The sequence below is a fragment of the Theropithecus gelada genome, chromosome 6 (assembly GCF_003255815.1).
Source record: "Theropithecus gelada isolate Dixy chromosome 6, Tgel_1.0, whole genome shotgun sequence".
Classification (NCBI taxonomy): domain Eukaryota; kingdom Metazoa; phylum Chordata; class Mammalia; order Primates; family Cercopithecidae; genus Theropithecus; species Theropithecus gelada.
This window is the reverse complement of record NC_037673.1, coordinates 38,914,441-38,935,997: the sequence shown is the minus strand read 5'-3', so window position 1 is coordinate 38,935,997 and position 21,557 is coordinate 38,914,441. Positions and strand designations below refer to the sequence as shown.

General features: G+C 36.5%; 1 protein-coding gene across 1 annotated transcript in view; it reads left to right on the top strand.

Annotated features, from left to right (window-relative positions):
- C9 (complement C9) overlaps positions 1 to 21,557 on the top strand; it is a 75,292-nt gene that overhangs the window by 27,872 nt on the left and 25,863 nt on the right. Inside the window, exons 6-8 of the mRNA XM_025389390.1 lie at positions 13,280 to 13,540; positions 18,260 to 18,500; positions 21,285 to 21,413. Of these exons, the coding sequence (XP_025245175.1) occupies positions 13,280 to 13,540; positions 18,260 to 18,500; positions 21,285 to 21,413 (631 nt within the window). The remainder of the gene's footprint in view (positions 1 to 13,279; positions 13,541 to 18,259; positions 18,501 to 21,284; positions 21,414 to 21,557) is intronic.

Genomic DNA, 21,557 nt, shown 5'->3' with positions numbered 1-21,557 from the left:
AAAATGTAAGAATTGGTAGATGAACAAAAGTTTGCAAAATGCACCCAGTTTATAAGTATACTTTTCACCCCAATCCTGCCAAAATCCTGGGTGACTTCAATATCATGTGGGCTGCCAAGTATTTTTTGTTGCCTCATAACTTCCTATACTATTTTACTATAGCCACTCTTATTTCTAGCCACCTAACCCTTGACTTTGTCTTTACCAGAATTTTGCTGTCTCTGAAATCTGAAAATCCAGCTTTTAAGCCTCTCATCTTATCACAATTGTCTAACCTCTCAGCTGTCACCCTCATTTATGCCCACAAACCTCTACTTGGCCTCATCTAGACCTTCAGGCTTTTTGGAATCTATTTTTCTCCTGGTGTATCTTGTTCCTCCTACTCTAAATTATTTTGTTCATCCAAACTAGATCCATTGTGACTACATTTGCCAATATTAGCAGTGTCCTTGCTTTCCATTCCTCCTACAATCCAGAAAAACTCTGATTTGGGATGAACTTTATTATTTTCTGCCCTACTTATAAACTTATACTGCTGAACACTAAAGAGAAAATTATGCTCACACAAAAACAGCTAGCATTATAATTTCAACTGGATCCTCCACACTGTTCAGTAGGTCCATGATACCTTCTGAGGCTTTCCTCATTCTTGTTCTTCACAGGAGCAGGCTCAATCTTTCAGCAACAACGTCAAGCCTCTTACTGTTACTCACCGTCTTGATCCTGGGTGCGCAGATGACATTAGCTCCAACTTAACAGAGAATACCCAAGTCTTAAGCAGGAGCTTTCCAAGTTGTTTCTTCAAAGTTATTCTATGTACTTACTTTGCTACTTGATCCATCTTTACATCCTTCTATTCTCTCAGTAGGAAGTTATTCTTTCTCCTCCCTAACCTGGATCCCACTCCAAGTACCTTGCTAGACATTCTACTAAGCCTCCACTCAACCTTTCCTTCTTTTTCCTTCCACTCTGGGCTTCATATATAAATATTTTTCAAGGGTCTCATCTAAAAAGAAACAAATGAAGAAACCTCTCCCATCTCTATATACCCATGTTGTCTACAGTTGCTATCTCAACATATGTGCATTGCATTTATTCCCCACTCTCTGTTATCTTGTGTCTATTCATTTTTCAACCCTCTTCAAGTCTATCTCAAGCTTATTTTGAGCTCCCTTTTGGAGAATCCTTAAATAGTATTGAACTCTTTCCAGAGTTCCTAGCTTGCTTCACTAATTTCTCTCTATATATTCTTCTTGAGTGATTTCCTTTTCCTTTTCTCCTATGGCTTCGATTTTCACTCTATTTGATTGCATACAAATCCTATGTTACCAGCCCACATCTCTCTTTGAACAAGATGCTTGTATATCCAGTTGTCTGCCATTGTCACAGAGTCAACATACCTAAAACCGATAACCAATCTTACTCCCAATTTTCTGCTTCTTGCTCTTGAATTCTCTGTCTTGGTAAGTGGAAATAATATCGCCCTAGTCATCAAACTCAAAACCTGAAATCTCTCCTTAAGACATTCTTTACAGACTCATTTCCCTCAAAACCCACAATATCCAATCAGTCTTCAATTTCTATTATTATAATCTCCTTTAAATCTGTTTCTTATTCCCCATTCCCACTGCCACTGCCTTAAGCTGCCATCACTTCTCATGTAGGAATGACTCAAAATTGTCTTCTTAGTTTATAGCCTCTAGTTTTTCTCAGCTTCAATCATTCCCCACATTTCAGTATAAAAATAATAAATCTGATCATTCTCCTTGCAGCTTAAATTTGGTGAGTGTCTATCTATAGCCTTCAGTGCAGTAGTCAGTCTCCTTGGCAAGGAGTACAAAGTCAATCCTGATCTGATTTTTGATTGCCACTCCACCCTCAGCTTTCTCCTCTGAATTCTCCATCTTCTAAAATGCTTCTCCTACAAATAAATGCAATATGCTTTGATTTTTTCTCTATTTTGCTGTATAATAAGTATTTTTTGGTTACTATCTCAGTCTTTTATTGACCACAGAATCCTGAAAAATTAATACTGTATACTATGCTAAATAAATGCCTATTGAATGAATAAAAAATTCATGCCAGCATATTAACAGTCTAAGTTAATATTTCTAATGAAGGCAAAGAACAAATATTTAATTGGAATTGCCATTAAAGTTGACAGCAAAATTGCAAGCAGAGGCTTAATAAACATTCCAACTATTCTTTCTACTGGCAACTTAAGCCCATTTAGAAAATCTAGCAGCAGATAAAGCTTACTACATACCTGGTCATTTGTCCTATGTTGATGTTTCTCAAGTGGAAAATATGTAGTCTTTCTCTACAGAAACTGCTATCTTGAAAGGGACTCTGTTCTACAAATAAACTCATGCATTCAAGGTTGAAGTCATAGGCAGGGGTCAACTCATGAAAGCACTCATGTACCATAATAAATACACTGAGCATAATCCTGAACATAATGAGGGAGCCACTCCGGAGAGCAAGATGCTGAGAGTTTCATTTTAGAACTTCGTGTTTTGTAGAAATAAATTTTAAGGGAACAAGACCAGAGGTAATGAGAATAGAAGGAGGGTATTTTATGGTCCAAGAAGCAGACGACGAAAGGCTAATCTGGGTCTGTAATAGTAGAAATGAAGAGGAAGGATAAAATCCAGCATATTTAAGAATTAAGAGATTAGTAATAAATTGGAGACAGTATAGCATATGATCAGTCACAAGGTTCTGAATTAAGACTCTCTGGGTTTAAATTTTGGTAAATTCCTCCACTTATCATCTATGTGAATTTGGGCAACTTAGTTATCTTTCCTGGATCTCAATTTCCATCATAAAATGGCATGATAGTAGTATACACTTCATAGAGTTTCAGAAATATTAAATGTGTTAATAACCATAAAGTGATTAGAACAGTGCCTATCACAAACTAAACTTTCTATAGATGGACCCTATAAAAATGGAAAGCCAAAAACAAACAAACAAATAGAAAAAACAACCACACACACATACACACAACCAGTGAATTATAGGCCATCAAAAGAGATGTGGGAAATTGTATGTGCAGGAAATCTACCAAAGAAGGAGTGGGTTCTAAGAAGATAATGATTCAAATGCTCATTATTTTGAGTTTGAGGGTCTATATGACATTAGATGGAGTTATCCTACAACAAGGAGATTATTTGAATCAAAATGGAGAGAATGATCTAAATTGTAAAAAGAGATCTAGGTCTCCATTAACATATACATGATCATTGCTTTTTTTTTTTTTTTTTTTGAGATGGAGTCTCGCTCTGTTGCCCAGGCTGGAGTGCAGTGGCGCAATCCCGGCTCACTGCAACATCGGCCTCCCAGGTTTAAACGATCCTCCTGCCTCAGCCTCCTGAGTAGCTGAGATTAGAGGCGTGTGCCACCATGCCCAGCTAATTTTTGTATTTTAGTAGAGATGGGGTTTCACCATGTTAGTCAGGCTGGTCTCTAACTCCTGACCTCATGATCTGCCTGCCTCGGCCTCCCAAAGTGCTGGGATTACAAGCGTGAGCAACCACGCCTGGTGATCATTGCATTCTCAAGAGTGCCTGAGATTACCCAAGAAGTGTACAAGAGGGAGAAGAGAAGAACATAGAGACTGAAGTCCTGGAGCACACAAACGTTTAAGACTTAGGCAGAGAAAAAAATATTCTATAGATAATAGAGATGAATTGTACTTGTTATCCTTTACTAACTGTCAAATTACCCCAAAACTTAATGGCTAAATGGTTAAGAATGTGAGAGTAGCTTGGCTAGATGGTTCTGGCAGAGGGGTGCCTCAAGAGGTTACAATGAATCTGTTCTTCATAGATTTCTCCTTTCAATTAGTGAGAGATGGCTTTGATAATAATATGTGATTTATGGTTTTATTATCCATTTGTACAAATAAAATTTTAATGACATCTTCAACAGTTTTCTCTACTTACTCTCTATTTACAACTGCCCTCCAAACCTCTACAACTTGAACTCTGAAATAGTTCTTGATTGTGTCTCTCTCTTCCATTTTTAGTGCCATAGGCAATGTTTATTTCTTTTCGAGGAGCATTATATGAACAAATTCTTAAACAGGATAACTTCAACTGACCCCTATAATATGTCTGCCTCCTAGAACATGCAAGCCACTTGACCTTCTGTCTCTGAATCTAGCTTCTCCAACATCTGTTTATTCAGTACTCATAAAGAAACTTCCTTCCATCTTTGTGCTTTTCTGCTTTCTGTAATCTTGCCCCTTGGTCTCCTCTTCTAAGACTTTTGCTTTTCTCTCTATGATGGTTACAAGTATTGGTCCATTTCATAATGCTTAACATTAAGCCTAGACGTCTTTTGGCATGGATGGATTTTTGCATTTCCCAATTCAGCTTTTGTTCCTATGCTCTCTGGGATGACCCCATCCTCACAGTTTCAGGCTGTACTCGCAACTACCATCCCGGCATAGTGAGAGAGGCTACTTTTTTTTGAGTCATTCAACAACATCCTAATTGATACCCTGACCAACAATCTGTTATATTTGAAAGTGGCCCTCTACACTGCTGAGTTGATATTTGCCTTATGCCATTTCCTTTCTAGTCATTTCACATACAAGTGCAGGTGCCTACAAATTACACCGCTCTATCAAAAAGCCACGATGCCACCAGTATTGTTCTTTTTTCTCACAATTGCTTTGGCCATTCAAGATTTTCTGTGGTTCCATACAAATTTCAGGATTGTTCTTTTTATTTCTGTGGAAAATGACATAAAATTTTGATAGGGATTGCACTGAGTCTGTAGATCATATTGGGCAGTATTACTATTTTAACAATATTAATTATTTCAAACCATGAATATTGGATATCTTTCCATTGATTTGTATATTTTCCATTTCTTTCATCAATGTTTTATGAATTTCATCATACAGCTCTTTCATCTCCTTGGTTAAATTTATTCCTAAGTGTTTTCTTTTTAATTCTGTAGTAGATAGTATTTTTAAAAGTTTCTTTTTCAGATAGTTTGTAGCTAGTGAGTAGAAATGCAACTGATTTTGCATGTTGATTTTGTATCCTGCAACTTTACTGAATTTGTTAGTTCTAATATTTTTTGTCTTTCTTTGTTTTTTGGGTGGAGTCTTTAGGGTTTTCTACATAAAAGATTATGTCATCTGCAGACAATTTTACTTCTTCCTTTCTGACTTAAATGCCTTTTATCTCTTTCTTTTGCCTAATTGCTCTAGCTAAGACTTCTAGCACTATTTTGAACAGAAATAGAGTGGGCATCCTTGTCTTGTTCCTGACGTCTGATAAAAATTTTCAGTTTTAACCACTGAGTATAATGGTCAATGTGGGCTTGTTATATATGGCCTTTATTACGTTGAGATGTATTCCTTCTCTCCAACAAACCTAATTTGTTGAGAGTTTTTCTAATCTTTAAATGACGTTGAATTTTATTTAATGCTTTTTCTACATCTATTGAGATGATCATATAATTTTTATCCTTCATTCCATTAATGTGGTGTATCACAATTGTTGATTTGCATATGTTAAACTATCCTTGCATCTTAGATATAAATCTCACTTGATCATTGTGTATGATCATTTTAATATATTTCTGAATTCAGTTTGTTTATATTTTATTGAAGATACATATACATATATGTTAATCACGGATATTGGTTTGTAATTTTCTTTTCTTGTAGTGTTTTTGTCTGGCTTTGGTATCAGGGTAATGCTGGTCTTATAAAATGAATTTGGAAATATTCCCTCTTCTTCAATTCTTTGGAATATTTTAAGAAAGTCTAGGATTAGTTCTTCTTTAAATATCTGGTACAGTTCATCAGTCAGTGATGCCTTAAGATTCTGGGCTTTTCTTTCATGGGAGACTTTTTGTAGTACTGATTCAATCTTTTTAATCATTATTGGTCTGCATTTTCTATTTCTTCATAATTCTGTCTTGACAGGTTGTATGTTTCTAGGAATGTATCCATCTCTTCTAGGTTATTCAATTTCTTTGTGCATAATTTTTCATAGTAATATCTTATGTTTATTTACATTTCTGTGGTATCGGTTGTACAGCTATCCCTCGGTATCTATGAGGAATTGGTTCCAGGACCACTCACAAATACCTAAATTCTTAGATGCTCATATAAAATGGTGTGATATTTGCATATACCCTACGCTCAGCCTCCAGCATAATTTAAATATTTCTAGATTACTTAGAATACCTAAGTAATGTAAGTGCTATTTAAATTTAAATAGTTGTTATACTATAATGTTTAGAGGACAATGACAAGGGAAATAGTTTGTACATGTTCAGTACAGATGCAACCATTGTAGAATCAACTACATGTTTGATCCAATGATGGTTGAATCCATGGATGCAAAATCCGCAGATATGAAGAGCCAACAGTAATATCTCCTCTTTCATTTCTGATTTTATTTGAGTCTTCTCTTTTCTTCCTGAGTTAGCCTAGCTAAAGGTTTGTTCATTTTGTTTCTTTTTTTAAAAACTAACCGTTGGTTTTCTTGGTCTTTTCTGTTGTTTTTCTGCTACCTATTGTATTTATTTCAGCTCTGATCTTTATTATTCTCTTATTTCAATTAATTTTAATTTAGTAAGCTTAGTTTGCCTTTCTTTTTCTAGTTCCTTAAGATATAACGATAGATTGTTTGAGAAATTCTTTTTTGATGTAGGCTTTTATTACTATAAACTTTTCTCTTAGAACTGCTTCTGCTGCATCCCATAAGTTTTGGGATGTTGTGTTTTCATTTTTATTTATTTTAAGATATTTTTAAACTTTTAATCTCTTTGTTGACTTATTGTTCAGGAACATGTTAATTTTTCCATATTTGTGAATTTTCCAAAATTTCTCCTGTTATTGATTTCTAGCTTCATACCATTGTGGTCAAAAGAGATCATTAATATTATTTTACTATTCTTAAAATGTTTAAGATTTGTTTTATGGCCTAATACATGATCTATCCACAAGAATGTTCCATGTGGGCTTAATAAAAACATGTATTATGTTACTTTGGATGGAATGTTCTGTGTATATTTGTTAGGTCTATCTGGACTAAAGTGTAGTTCAGTTCCAATGTTTCCTTAATAATTTTCTCTCCAGATGACCTGTCTATTGTTGAACGTGGAGTATTGAGAAGTTCCCTACTATTATTTTATTGCAGTTTGTCTCTCCTTTCAGATCTATTAATATTTACTTTATACATTTAGGTGCTCTGATGTTGGGTGCATAGAAATTTAAATATCCTCTTGCAAAATTGACCCCTTCATTATTATATAATGATCTTCTTTGTCTCTTCTTACAGTTTTTGACAAGTCAAAATTTTATCTGGTATATTTAGCTATCCCTGCTGTATTTTGGCACTTAAAGGTGAAGTGAGTCTCATAGGCAGCATATATAATAGTTTTGGCCTGCTTTTTAATCCATTTAGCTACTCTACATCTCTTGATTGAGTACATTTAAGATAATTATCGGTAGGTAAGGACTTACCACTGCCATTTTGTTCATTATTTTCTGGTTGTTTTGTATGTTCTTTCTGGTTGTTTCTCTCTTGCTATCTTCCTTTGTGATTAGATAATTTTCTATACTGATATGCTTTAATTCTTTGCTTTTTATGTTTTCTGTGTTTATTATAGTTGATTTTTTTGTGGTTTTCATGAGTTACCATGCAGCTTACATAAAATATCTATAGTTATAATAGGCTATTTTAAACTGTTAACAACATAAATTCCATCACATTTTTAAAACTTCTACACTTTTCCTCCCCACATTTTGTTTTTGATGTCACAATTAACCTTTTTATATTGTGTATTACTTAACTATTGTAGCTATTATTATTTCTAATAGTGTTGTCTTTTAATTTTCATACTACAGATATACTTGATTTGTACATCATCATTGTGGTATTAGAGTATTCTGAATTTGACTATGTACTTAATTTTACCAGTGAATTTTATAATTTCATAAATTCTTTATGTTATGAATTTTCATTCTTTTCTTTCAACTTGAAGAACTCCCTTTAGCATTTCTTATAGGAAGGTCTAGAGGTAATGAACTTTCACAGCTTTTGTTTCTCTGGGAAATTTTTTATTCCTTATCATTTATGAAGGTCAGAATTGCCCCGTATACTGTTCTTGATTGGCAGTTTATTTTTCTTTCAGTACTCTTGAATATATCATCTCACTATCTCCTGGATTCAAGGCTTTTGCTGAAACATCTGCTAGTAATCTTATGTGAGCTCCCTCATATGTGATGAGTTGTTCTTCTCTTGTTTTCAAAATTCTCTTTGTTGTATGACTTTTGAGTTTTACTGTAATGTGTCCAAGAGAAGATCTCTTCAAATATAGTGTATTTGGGGTTCTTTGGGCTTCATAGACCTGGGTGCTCGTTTTTTTCTCCACTTTGGGGAAATTTGCTGTCATTATTTCTTTAAATAAGCTCTCTACACTTTTGTGTTTCTCTCTTCCTTCTGGGGCACCATAATACATATACTGGTTCACTTGATGGTGCTCATAGTTCCCACAGGACTTCTTCACTATTTTTTATTCTTTTCTATTTTTTGTTTTTCTGATTGGTAATTTCAAATGAACTGTCTTTGAACTCATGATTCTTTCTTCTGTGTGATAGAATCTGCTACTGAAGCTCACTATGAAATTGTTCAGCTCATCTGTTGTGTTCTTTAACTCCCTAAATTTGGTTGTTTGTACTTTTTTATGCTCTCTCTCTATTGAACTTCTAATTTTGTTCATATATTTTTTCCTGATTTCATCTAGTCTTCTGTCTGTATTCTCATGCAGCTCAATGAGCTTCTTTAAGATAATTATTTTGAATTCGTTTTCAGGCAGTTTGTAAATTTCCACTTCTTTAGGGTCAATTACAGGTGCTTTATTTTGTTCCTTTGGTGGTGTCATGTTTCCCTGATTATGTGTGATCTTTGTGGCCATGCATATCTATGCCTTCGAAGAAGTAAGCACTTATTCCATCCCTTAAAGACCGACTTCGGCAGGGATAACCCTTCATTAATCAGTTTGTCCAGAGATTCTGGGCAAGTCATCTGGCATGGTCCACAAGCAGGCTTGATGCTGGAGTCCTTGGGCAGACGTGATTGGCTCCTTGATTCACTGGAGAAGGCCTAGAGCTTGGGCCTGCTGGAAAGAGCCTGGTGCCTGTATCCATAGAGGTCAGCCTAGCACTGGAGTCTACAGAAGTGGGCCTGGACCCTGGGTCCAGTGGGTCCACTGGATCTTGAGGCTATAAGGACCATCCTGGAGCCTGAATTCATGAAGGCTAGCCTGGAGCCTGGGACCAATAGGGCTGCCTTTGCACTGGGATGGGCCTAGAGGCTGGATCCCCATCTCAGGACTGATTTTTGGATTTGCAGTGGCCATTCTGGCACTGGGTGAAACTGGAGCCTGAGTCTGCAGAGACCAGCCTTTGAGACTGAGTCCCAGACGCTGGCCTGGTGCCTGAGGTCATGGAAGCTGGCCTGAAGCTGAGATATATGGGTGCCAACCTGGCATAGCTGGAGGCTTAGTCTGCAAGTAAAATCCTGAGTCTGGGGATACAGGGATCAGCCTCATTCTGGGCCTGTCTAAAGCCTGAGTTGAGGCTGGAACCTTTGTCCATGAAACTGGCCTCAGGCCTGAGGCCACAGAAGCTGGCCTGGCACTGGTTAAGCCTGGACCCTGTATCTATAGGGTGCTGGGATGTAGCTAGAGTCAAAGACTGGAGTTATATTTAATAAGTAATTATAAAAGAAGTGGTTTTCATTTTATTTTGTTTTAAAAGAGCCCTGTATCTATACGGTGCTGGGATGTAGCTAGAGTCAAAGACTGGAGTTTTATTTAATAAGTAATTATAAAAGAAGTGGTTTTCATTTTATTTTGTTTTAAAAGAGGAGCCATAAAAGCTTGCAGCAAAAATATTTGTTAGTCTGTTGTATCAGGAGAGGCTTTCCTAAAGCAGTGATGTTTCGGGTACAACTTGAAACAAGAGTGGGAATTAATCAACCTGAGGCCTATGATTTGTGTGTATGTGTGAGAGGGAGTGTGTGTGTGGTGTGTGCTATGGGAGGATTGGGGGCGGGGGGGAAGAGTAAGAGAACATTCCAGAAAGTCAAAGCAGCATAAAAGGGACTTAGGGTAAGAACAGCATGGGTTGTGGAACAGCTAGATGGCTGACACACAGTGATGGAAAGATTGACTAGAAATAAACCTAGTTTAGACTATATCAAAGTCATTAGAAATATATTGGAAGGATCTAAGTAGGGAAGTGACAATGGTTAGTTTGCTTTTCCCTGTTATGCTAGGAAGTTTCTTCAACATGTCTTGTTTTAAAGATAACTATATACATTTCAGTCTTTTCATGAGACAGTAGTAGCTTTAGGTTTCCCATGCAGAACAACCACTCAATACATACTACTAAATCCAATTCATGACACTGTCTGAAGATACAGGTGTCCCCTTCCCAGACAAGTTACACCTAATTCAGAAGATCTCTGAAAAGAGAACTGAAGCACTTATATATCAACCCTCTCATTGACAATAACCTGACAATAGCCAAGTTGGCAAAAAAAAAAAAAAAAGAAAAAAGTTTAATTGAAAGTTTAGTGTTGAAGGAACATACCTCAAAATAGTAAGAGCTGTATATGAAAAACCCACAGCCAATATCATACTGAATGGGCAAAAGATGAAAGCATTCTCCTTGAAAACCAGCACAAGACAAGGATGCTTTCTCTGATGACTCGTATTCAACATAGTATTGGAAATTCTGGCCAGTGCAATCAGGCAGGGGAAAGAAATAAAGGGTATTCAAATATGAAGAGAGAAAGTCAAATTATCTTTGTTTGCAGATGACATGATCCTATATTTAGAAAACCCCGTTGTCTCAGCCCAAAAGCTTCTTAAGCTGATAAGCTACTTCAGCAAAGTCTCAGGATGCAAAATTAATGTGCAGAAATTGCTAGCACTCTTATATACCAACAACAGGCAAGCAGAGAACCAAATCATAAATTAACTCCCATTCACAATTGCTAAAAAAAACAAACAAAAACAAAAACAAAAACAAAAACCTTGTAAAATACCTAGGAATACAGCTAACAAAGCACGTGAAGGACCTCTTCAAGAACTACAAACTACTGCTCAGGGAAATCAGAGAGGACATAAGCAAATGGAAAAACATTTCATGCTCACAGATAGGAAGAATCAATATTGTGAAAATGGCCATACTGCCCAAAGTAATTTATAGATTCAATACTATTCCCATTAAACTACCACTGACATTCTTCATGAATTAGAAAAAAAAAACTAATTTAAAATTCATGTGGAGACAAAAAAGGGCCTGTATAGCCAAGACAATTCTAAGCAAAAAGAACAAAACTGGAGGCATCACACTGCCTGACTTCAAACTATAGTACAAGGCTACAGTTATCAAAATATCATGGTACTGGTGCAAAAACAAACACATAGACCAATGGAACACAATAGAGAACTCAGAAATAAGACTGCACCCCTACAACCATCTAATCTTCAACAGCTCTTACAAAAACAAGCAATGGGAAAAGGATTCCCTATTTAATAAATAGTGCTGGGAGAACTGGCTAGTCATATGCAGAAAATTGAAACTGGACCTCTTCCTTATGCGTTATACAAAAATTAACTCAAGATGGACTAAAGACTTAAATGTAAAACCAAAAGCTATAGAAATCCTAGAAGAAAATCTAGGCAATACTATTCAGGACACAGGCGTGGGCAAAGACTTCATGATGAAAATGCCAAAGCAATTGCAACAAAAACAAAAATTAACAAATGGGATCCAATTAAAAGCAAAAGCTATAGAAATCCTAGAAGAAAATATAGACAATACCATTCAGGACATAGGCATGGGCAAAGATTTCATGATGAAAATGCCAAAGCAATTGCAACAAAAACAAAAATGGACAAATGGGATCCAATTAAACTAAAGAGCTTCTGCATGGCAAAAGAAACTACCATCAGAGTGAACAGGCAACCTATATAACAGGAGAAAATTTTTGCAATCTATTCATCTGACAAAGATCTAATATCCAGAGTCTATGAGGAACTTAAACAAATTTACAGGAAAAAAAAATAACCCCATTAAAAAGTGGGAAAAGGACATGAACAGACACTAATCAAAAGAAGACATTCATGTGGCCAACAGACATATGAAAAAAAGCTTAGCATCACTGATTATTAGAGAAATGCAAATCGAAACCGCAATGAGATACCATCTCAAACCAGTCAGAATGACAATTATTAAAAAGCCAAAAACAACAGATGTTGGCAAGGTTACAGAGAAAAAGGAATGCTTTTAGACTGTTGGTGGCAGTTTAAATTGGTTCAACTATTGTGGAAGACACTGTGCCAACTCTTCAAAGATCTAGAAGCAGAAATATCATTTGATCCAGCAATCCCATTACTGAGTATATATCCGAAAGGATAGAAATCATTCTATTATAAAGATACATGCATGCATATGTTCACTGCAGCACTATCCACAATAGCAAAGACTTGGAATCAACCCAAATGCCCATCAGTGATAGAGTGAATAAAGAAAATGTGGTACATATACACCATGGAATACTATGCAGCCATAAAAAGGAACAAGATCACGTCCTTAGCAGGGACATGGATGGAGCTGGAAGCCATTATCATCAGCAAATTAACACAGGAACAGAAAACCAAACACCTCATGTTCTCACTTGTAAGTGGGAGCTGAATGATGAGAACACATGGACACGTTGGGGGAAAAACACTCACTGGGGACTGCTGGGGGTAGGAGTGGGAGAGCATCAGGAGGAATAGCTAATGGATACTGGACTTTATACCTAGGTGATGGGTTGACCTGTGCAGCAAACCACCATAGCACATGTTTACCTGTGTAACAAATCTGCACATCTTGCACATGTACCCCAGAGCTTAAAATAAGTTGAAAAAAAAAGTTTGCTATATTATAAGCCCTTTATATGCATTATCTCACTAAATTTTTATAAGACCTTTTGTGCTAGATATGATGAATATCCGTTTTATAGACTAAAAATCATACTAAGGACACAGAGATTGTTGCATAATCACTTTAAAGTCACAGAGTCTGTATTTGAACCCCAGGAATCTGACTCCAGCACTTTTTCTCTTAAGTCCTTTGTTCTACTGCCTTTCAAAGAATTGCTTGATTTCTGTTTGGTTCTGTTCTGCTTGTTTTTCCTTTTGTTTCGTATCTTGTTTTTAACAATACTTTTTAATTCTCTTTTAGACCAAAGGCGAGAAAAATTTAAGAACCGAACATTATGAAGAACAAATTGAAGCATTTAAAAGTATCGTCCAAGAGAAGACATCAAATTTTAATGCAGATATATCTTTAAAATTTACACCCACGGAAGCAAATAAAGTTAAAACTGAAAAGCCTTCTGAGAAAAAAGCCTCCTCAAATTCTTCACATGGCCAGGGTAATTTTCGGTTTTCATATTCCAAAAATGAAACTTACCAACTATTTTTGTCATATTCTTCAAAGAAGGTAAGACCAAACAGTTAATATAGGAATATAATGGAAAGGTTCCAAACTAACCAGACTCTCTAAGCATTTAGAGCAAATAGAAATCATAAAAAGGAAAAGAAATATGGATCAAATTCTCAAATATGTAGCTAGCACGTCAGAAAGAATACTAACTGGAAAAAAAGTCTGATAGAATCTTTGGCAGTGGTAAATGAATCATATGTTTGGTGGTGGTGAGCAGAAAATGTGTATTAAGAATTTAGAGCATTTTTTGACTGAGACTGTGGTAATATACCATTCAATTTATATGATGATCAGAATTTTAATGAAGAATTATACTGAAGAATTCTGGTAATTCATTGCAATGCCTTACCTACAATGATCACTGTTTATTAACTACAAAATGTGTCTCTAAAGAAATGATGCTATGAAATTATACACATTGCACATAAAATTGGTCTGATTACTTTGTAATCATATGTTTAATTTGAGACTTTGAAAATGTGTGTGTGTGTGTTTTTTAATATTTGAGCCAGATTTTGAAGTTTGTTCTACCTCTCTTGGAATAAATGTAAAATATACTCTCTGTAATCAACATGTTTCCAGTAAAATACTCATTCTTCCTTTTCTGATACCAGAGTCACCTATTTAGACAAGCTTCTCCCACATTAACAATAATAATTCACTTTTAGCACTTACATTATGTCTAACTATGTAACTGTTTTGTAAGGGTTTGTACATTACCTCTCTGTGTACAAGTGTACCCACTCAAGCGTACAGGTGGAAAACTCTTTAAATCATTCAACAAATGTTTAATTGTGAGCTCTCTGGCCTAGGTACTTAGAATACATTTGTGAACCAAGCTGATGAAAATTTTTGTCCTCATGGAGTTAAAAGGTCCACAGAAAGAGACAGCCAAAAATAATACATATAATAGAAAAAAGAAGTAATATGGTATTTACAAAGTATTAAGTGCTGTGGTATACAAGGAAAATTAGAGTAACATGAAGGAAAGCAGGGATGCCTGCAGGTGGCATGATTAAAAAGGAAGCTCAGGGTCAGCTTCATGGAGATGAGAGCTGACCAAAGCTTTGGAGGAGAGGAAATAGCCAAAGAGTAAGATTTCAGATTATTCATCTGATGGAAGGAACTGTTAGAGAAGTCTCTAATGTAAGAAAAACCTGGTGTGATAAAAGTTAGTCAAACTGAATCAGAAGGATAAAAAATTAGAAAAGTTACCTTGAATCAGATCATGAAGAACTTCAAAGTCCACTCAGCATGGCTTTTTTTCTGAGTGACACAGGAGGTCACCTGAGGGTTTTTATTTTTATTTTTAATTTAATTAAATTAATTTATTTATTTTGAGATGGATTTTCACTCTTATTGCCCAGGCTGGAGTGCAATGGTGTGATCTTGGCTCACCGCAACCTCCGCCTCCTGGGTTCAAGCGATTCTGCCTCAGCCTCCCGAGTAACTGGGATTACAGGCATGCACCACCACGCCCGGTTAATTTTGTATTTTTAGTAGAAACGGGGTTTCTCCATGTTGGTCAGGCTAGTCTCGAATTCCCAACCTCAAGGGATCTGCCCGCCTAGGCCTCCCAAAGTGCTGAAATTACAGGTGTGAGCCACCATGCCTGGCCTACTTGAGGGTTTTTAATAGAAGATTGACATTCCCTATTATATTTCAAATGATTACTCAAGGTATTCTGTCAAGAAGAGATCATAGGTGCTAAGAGCCAAAGCAAGGAGTCTTGCTAAAAGTTATTGAAGGAATCCAGGTGAGACATGATGGTAGTTCAGTAGTTCAGATAGGACAGTTATAGAGTCCAAGGTTTTTGGCCTGAGCAACTAGAAAAATGGAGTTGCTAATAAACTTGCTCAGATAGAGCAGGTTTGGAGAGGGAGACCAGTAGTTAAATTTTAGTTTGGTTAAGTTTGAGGTGTTTGTTATACATCCAATTGGCAATGCCAAGTAGGAGTTGGTGTTATGAGGCTGGAGTTTGGGGAGAAGACCTGGAATTGAGCTATACATTGACTTGTTGACTTAGTCATGGGGTCACTAACAGAGTTAGTGTACATAGAAAATAGAATACAATCAAATACCAAACTTGGGGAACTTCAATAGAAAATAAGTAAAAGAACCCAAAAACTGCCCAATAACTTTGCTACTTAGAGTGTGGTCTATGGAACAGCAGCATCAACATCGCTAGGAAGATAGAATCTTAAACTGTGCTCCAGAATTGCATTTTAACTGAATCAGTATTGCATTTTAACAAGATTCTCTAGGTGATTTGTTCACATTTTATAGTTTGAGAAGCACTGGCCTAGAAGACAAGAAAATAATCTCTATTAAGAAGAAAAGAGTGATGAACTGTGTCAATTGCTCTAACATGTCAAAGAAGATGAGGGCTAAGAAGTGATCATAGGCTTTAGGATTATGAAAGTCATTGGAGACCTTGACAAGAGACGTTTCGTTGGAGTAGTGAGGTCAGGAGCATGAATGATGGGAAGGGGAGAATTGAAAATGCACAGTATAGAAAACTGAATAATTTTTGCTTCTAGTGAGGGCAAAGAAATGGGTAGTGGCTGGGCAGGCAAGCTAGGGCAAGGGAAATTTTTTTGTTGATTTAAGATAGAAGAAACAACTGCATATTTGGATGGTAATGAGCTAAGAGCTACCTTTGAAGTAAATTGACCCAAAGAACATCACATGTCTTTCTTACCCCAAATCCCAAGATATACTTCCCAGTTTTAGCAAAACTGAAAAGAAATCCAAATATGCTTTGAATAAAGCATTTGAGAATTCTTGTGCAAGTCAGGAGATGAAGAGATCATTGACCTATAACATACAGGCTAAGTCACTGTAAGATTTTTATTAAAGACTGGATCACCCACTGTCACCTAAAGTTAAATCATGATGACAACATTGTGCTTTAAGAACACAGACAGTTTGGTATGATGTTCATATATAGCAAGGTATATCTTTAAAAAGAAATAAAATATTTTAAACTCCCACATAATCATCATATGTTAACCACAGCTGTTAGGAAACCCTCAAAAGATACATTTGCAAAATTGTGGATGTCAATTGTAGTTTAGTTTTCATCAGGACAAGCTATGGCACTGAATCACACAGTTCACTGCCCTAGTTTTCTCCGGGAAAGGTAAGCCATCAGCCCTGGCCCAGGAAACATTTAACTGTTGACTTGTTTAGGCTGACTTGAGTTCCGTGTCTCAAAATATTGTTTGTCCTGTCTCTGTCATTAAAAATTGAGAGGGTGGACTGGAAGGGACAAGGAGACCTGAGACCTGGGTTTTTAGTACCAATGCCTTCAAGTATTATTTGTATGTTTTGGGCCAAATAACTTGATATCTTTAAATTAGTTTTCTCATCTGCATAATAGCAAGATTGGGCTTTATAGATAATGCTTCCATTTCCTTCCACTGTTGTTTTTAAAACAACTTAAGTATAATTTCATAAAATAAAATGCAAAAATTTTAAGTGTATAGTTTCATGAGTTTTGATAATTACGTACATTAGAGTAGCCACCTCCTTTAGCAAGAGAATTTTTTTAATGTTTTAACACAGAAGACACAAAAGCATATTTAGATGGGAATTATTTAAGATCTATGTTTAAAATACATTGAGTTAAAGAACATCACACTGCCTGTAATCCCAGCACTTTGGGAGGCCGAGACGGGTGGATCTTGAGGTCAGGAGATCGAGACCATCCTGGCTAAGACGGCTCTTTAGCAGAGACGGTGAAACCCCGTCTCTGCTAAAAAGTACAAAAAACTAGCCAGGCGAGGTGGCGGGCGCCTGTAGTCCCAGCTATTCGGGAGACTGAGGCGGGAGAATAGCGTAAACCCGGGAGGCGGAGCTTGCAGTGAGCTGAGATCCGGCCACTGCACTCCAGCCTGGGCGACAGAGCAACACTCTGTCTCAAAAAAAAAAAAAAGAAAGAAAGAAAAAGAACATCACACCAAGAAAATTCCATCATGAAGAGAGACTCGGGCTTCTTATCCCAAGAAAAATTCCTTATGCCCTTTTCAATTCCCTACCACCTAAGAGGTGACCACTGCCCAGATTTATCTGACCACAGCTTAGTTTTGTCTAGTCTAGAACTTCATATAAATGGAATCATACAGGATATGCTCTTCTATGTCTGACTTCTTTTACTTAGTATAATATTTTTGAGATTTATTTGTGTTGTTACTTGTATCAGTAGTTTTACTGTCCTTTTTATTGATGATTAATATTCCATTGTGTTAATATGCCACAGTTGTTTATTGATTCCTCTCTTGATGGACATTTGAGATGTTTTCAATTTTAAGCTATTCTGACAAATGCTGCCATGAAATTCTTATACCGATATTTTTGTGAACAAAATTTTTATTAGGTAAGTATGTAGGAGTGGAATTGCTGGCTGATCATAAGCAAATATGTGTTTAACACTATGGAAAACTGCCAAACAGTTCTTCAAAGTGGCTATCTAATTTTACCAGTAATGTAGGAGAGTTTTAGTCACTGCACATTCTCATCAATAGTTGATGTTGATAGTATTTTATTGATAGTGTTGATAGTATTTTACATTTAGCCATTCTGGTGGATTAGAGTGGTATCTCATGGTCACTGCTAAAACATTTAGTGTCTATGGAAGTTCTAAATTTTATACATTTTCATTTGCAGTGATGGATAAAACACATGTTTCTCTTCTTCATCTACTCTACAACACAGGAAAAAATGTTCCTGCATGTGAAAGGAGAAATTCATCTGGGAAGATTTATGATGAGAAATCGTGATGTTGTGCTCACAACAACTTTCGTGGATGATATAAAAGCTTTGCCAACTACCTATGAAAAGGGAGAATATTTTGCCTTTTTGGAAACCTATGGAACCCACTACAGTAGCTCTGGGTCTCTGGGAGGACTCTATGAACTAATATATGTTTTGGATAAAGCTTCCATGAACCGGAAAGGTATGCCTAGAAACAGAGCTCTGACTTCAACTACTGTTTTGACCAAACATTATTTTGTTCACCAACCTCTTTGAATGGTTAAAATCTTAAGAATACAAAGCCCTGTAACCGGCTCCTTTGAGAGGACTCTCTTCCTGCCCTTTGGCACCTAAAATCCTGTTAAATAGCAAATTGACTTCCATCTCAAATAAGCTGACTTGGTCATATTCTACTCAGCAGCAGCACTGAGAGATGGATCAATTATATTGCAATTTCACATCTGTTAGAAGGTGGCACTTTTAGTGAAATACTAAACAAAAGATGAAAGAACGTACAGACATAATTTGTATAACCTACTTCTTAATCAGCAGACTAGTCCAATTTCTATATCACAATTATCTTCCAGAATATACTTCAATATTGGAGGGAAAATATTGTTCTAAATTTTCTTTTGGCAGGAAAAGAAGAAGCAGTGTTATCATATAAATCTAACATCTGAAAGCAAAGGTGGAAAATTGGTTTTACCTCATGTGATGACACTTTTCATTATATGGTGGTGGTTGAATTGGGCTCATGTTAAGTAGATTTCTGGTCATGGGGAAATCACGGGGAAAAGGACCATGGTCAATTATCAATGTCGGTCATAGGTAGAAGATAGGCCTGCTGATACATAGTTATTGGCCTGGCCTAAAGGGTTCGTCTAAGTCTTTTAAGAAAAATATAAATGCAAAGTGACTATATAAGTAAGTTATAATCATTCATGTTGTAAGTAATTATGGCTAGTTATAACATTCCTTAAGGAGGCGACGGATGCCAGGATGCCTTCTCTCTGCCCTTGTAACTATAGGTGTGTCTCTTAGGGGGGAAAGCGTTGCTAAAAACCACTTTAATGGCTTTTATGGGGTCAGAGTGTCAAGGTGTCAGGTGTTAAGTGAAGGGTGGAATGTAACTGTGACGTAAAAGCCTGACACTCTCCCCAAGGTCAGTAAATACTTTAGGGATAACAAAGCATGACATAGCCAGAACCAGCTGGTCTTGATGCCTCAGTCTTGTTTTGGGTAGAGAGAAGCTCTCCCGGGGCAAGTGGAATGTAACGTTACTTATCTTGCACTTTCACAGGGCTATATCCACAACACAGTGAAGTCACTGTGAGCTCCACCTGGAAGCTATATTGATGGAGATATCACATAAGGGAGGAGTACAAGAGGGCAGAGGTCTTGAGTAACTTGAAAATGAGAAGAGAAAGGTTTATGAGTGGTGATCAAAACACAAAGAAATCTTCAGACTAGGAGTTGCTTTGGTGAAAAAGCTCCATAGGCTGAGATCTTTAATCCTGAATAATTCAGAAGCTACTTACCTTCTGGTCTTAATAGACAAGGATCATCAGGTCAATTCTAGTGACTTTGAAGAGGAAGTCCTCTTTCTCACTTCTCCAGTGCCAATATCTGAGGACCAAGTCATGTCCTCTGCCTCAATTTAGGATGTCTGGACATGAAAGTGTCCACTGCTAAGGCAGAGAATCTGAACACTTTAGGGTCACTCAGGTATCTTTCACCCTCATCTTCAGAAGCAGAGTCCTCACACTTCTTAAGGATAAGGTTAGAAATCTAGAATTATGGATTTCTGGTATTGTTTTCCATTTTTATCCTCTCTCTTCCCTTCCCATGGGAAATGCCACCTGATAGTTTCTAAGTTCTTACTAATTATGGGTGCATGAGAAGTATTTGATAGATGAATAAACACCTAAATGCCCCCAGAGGTCTACCCCGACACTCCTTGTAGAACCCCGTGATTAACCTCATTTCATTTTTTTCTTTCCTTTTTCACAAAGCATTTTGGCTCCCAGAACAAATAATCACAAATTCGTGTGTGTGTGCCTCTGTGTGTGTGTTTGTGTGTATGAAATAAGAAATGATAAATAAGGGCAAAAACTGACATGGTCAATGAACTGTCATCTGGGCTGTTTACCCTTAAAATACAGGAATAATTATTTTTCTGAATTGCAAAAACAGATAATAACTGATAGACTTTGAAAAATTAGGATTTTTCTTTCTAGTAACTGTTTGGGCACCTACTCACCATAATGAGTCAGCTTCCAAGACTGATATCTACCAAGTAGCATTCATAGGACGAAAGCAAAGTGGCTACATACATACATCAGCCGTCTGTCCAAAGCAATGAACCAGCTACATTAAGGATGAACTGAGTTTTCCAAAAAGGATCAGGAGATGTTGATATATCTCATGACCAAATTATGAAGTTGATGCAGAGAAGTACTTAGTAGCTAGACAGCTCTGGGTTCAAATCCAAACTTACTAGCTGAGTAATGAGCCATTAGAAGGTTATCCAACTGCTCTGCAATTCCGCATTTTCATCTGTACAATGAGGACAATATAGTACTTACTTCACAAGGCCAGTGTGAGGATTAAATTAGTTAAAGCACACAAAATGCTTAGAAGGATGCCAGACACGTGATAAGCATTCAATATATGATAGACATTTTTGTCCCTCTTCTATGACACTACAGATAAAAGACTTTCCTATAACCACCACAGTTTGACCTACATCCCTTTAAACCATGTGGTAGACTTAATGTGTCGTTTGCCATTAAGTTGACAAGCAAAGTCAAAGGGAGGTCACTATAATCTAATATGAGGACAAAGCAGGACAGACATGATGACATATTTGAATTTAATGGTATATAGGAACCTAAGTAAGGATGTTTCTTGAAAATAGCAAAATTGGAATTTATTTGTGATGTTGATAGACATTGTCTAATAATTTTCAAATAAATTCATTAAACAGGTGTTGAACTAAAAGATGTAAAGAGATGCCTCGGGTATCATCTGGATGTATCTCTGGATTTCTCTAAAATCTCTGCTGGAGCTAAAGTTGATAAAGATGATTGTGTAAAGAGGGGAGAGGGTAGAGCTGGTAAGTGTGGCCTCACTCGTTAGACTTTGTAAAGCCTGGGGGTAGATGTCAATGAGCACTGCCCTCTTGCAATGAGCCCTCTTAATTGTCTATCCTCTTTGTGCTTAAAAACTATCTTTTATGTACAGTGGTTTTCAAACCACT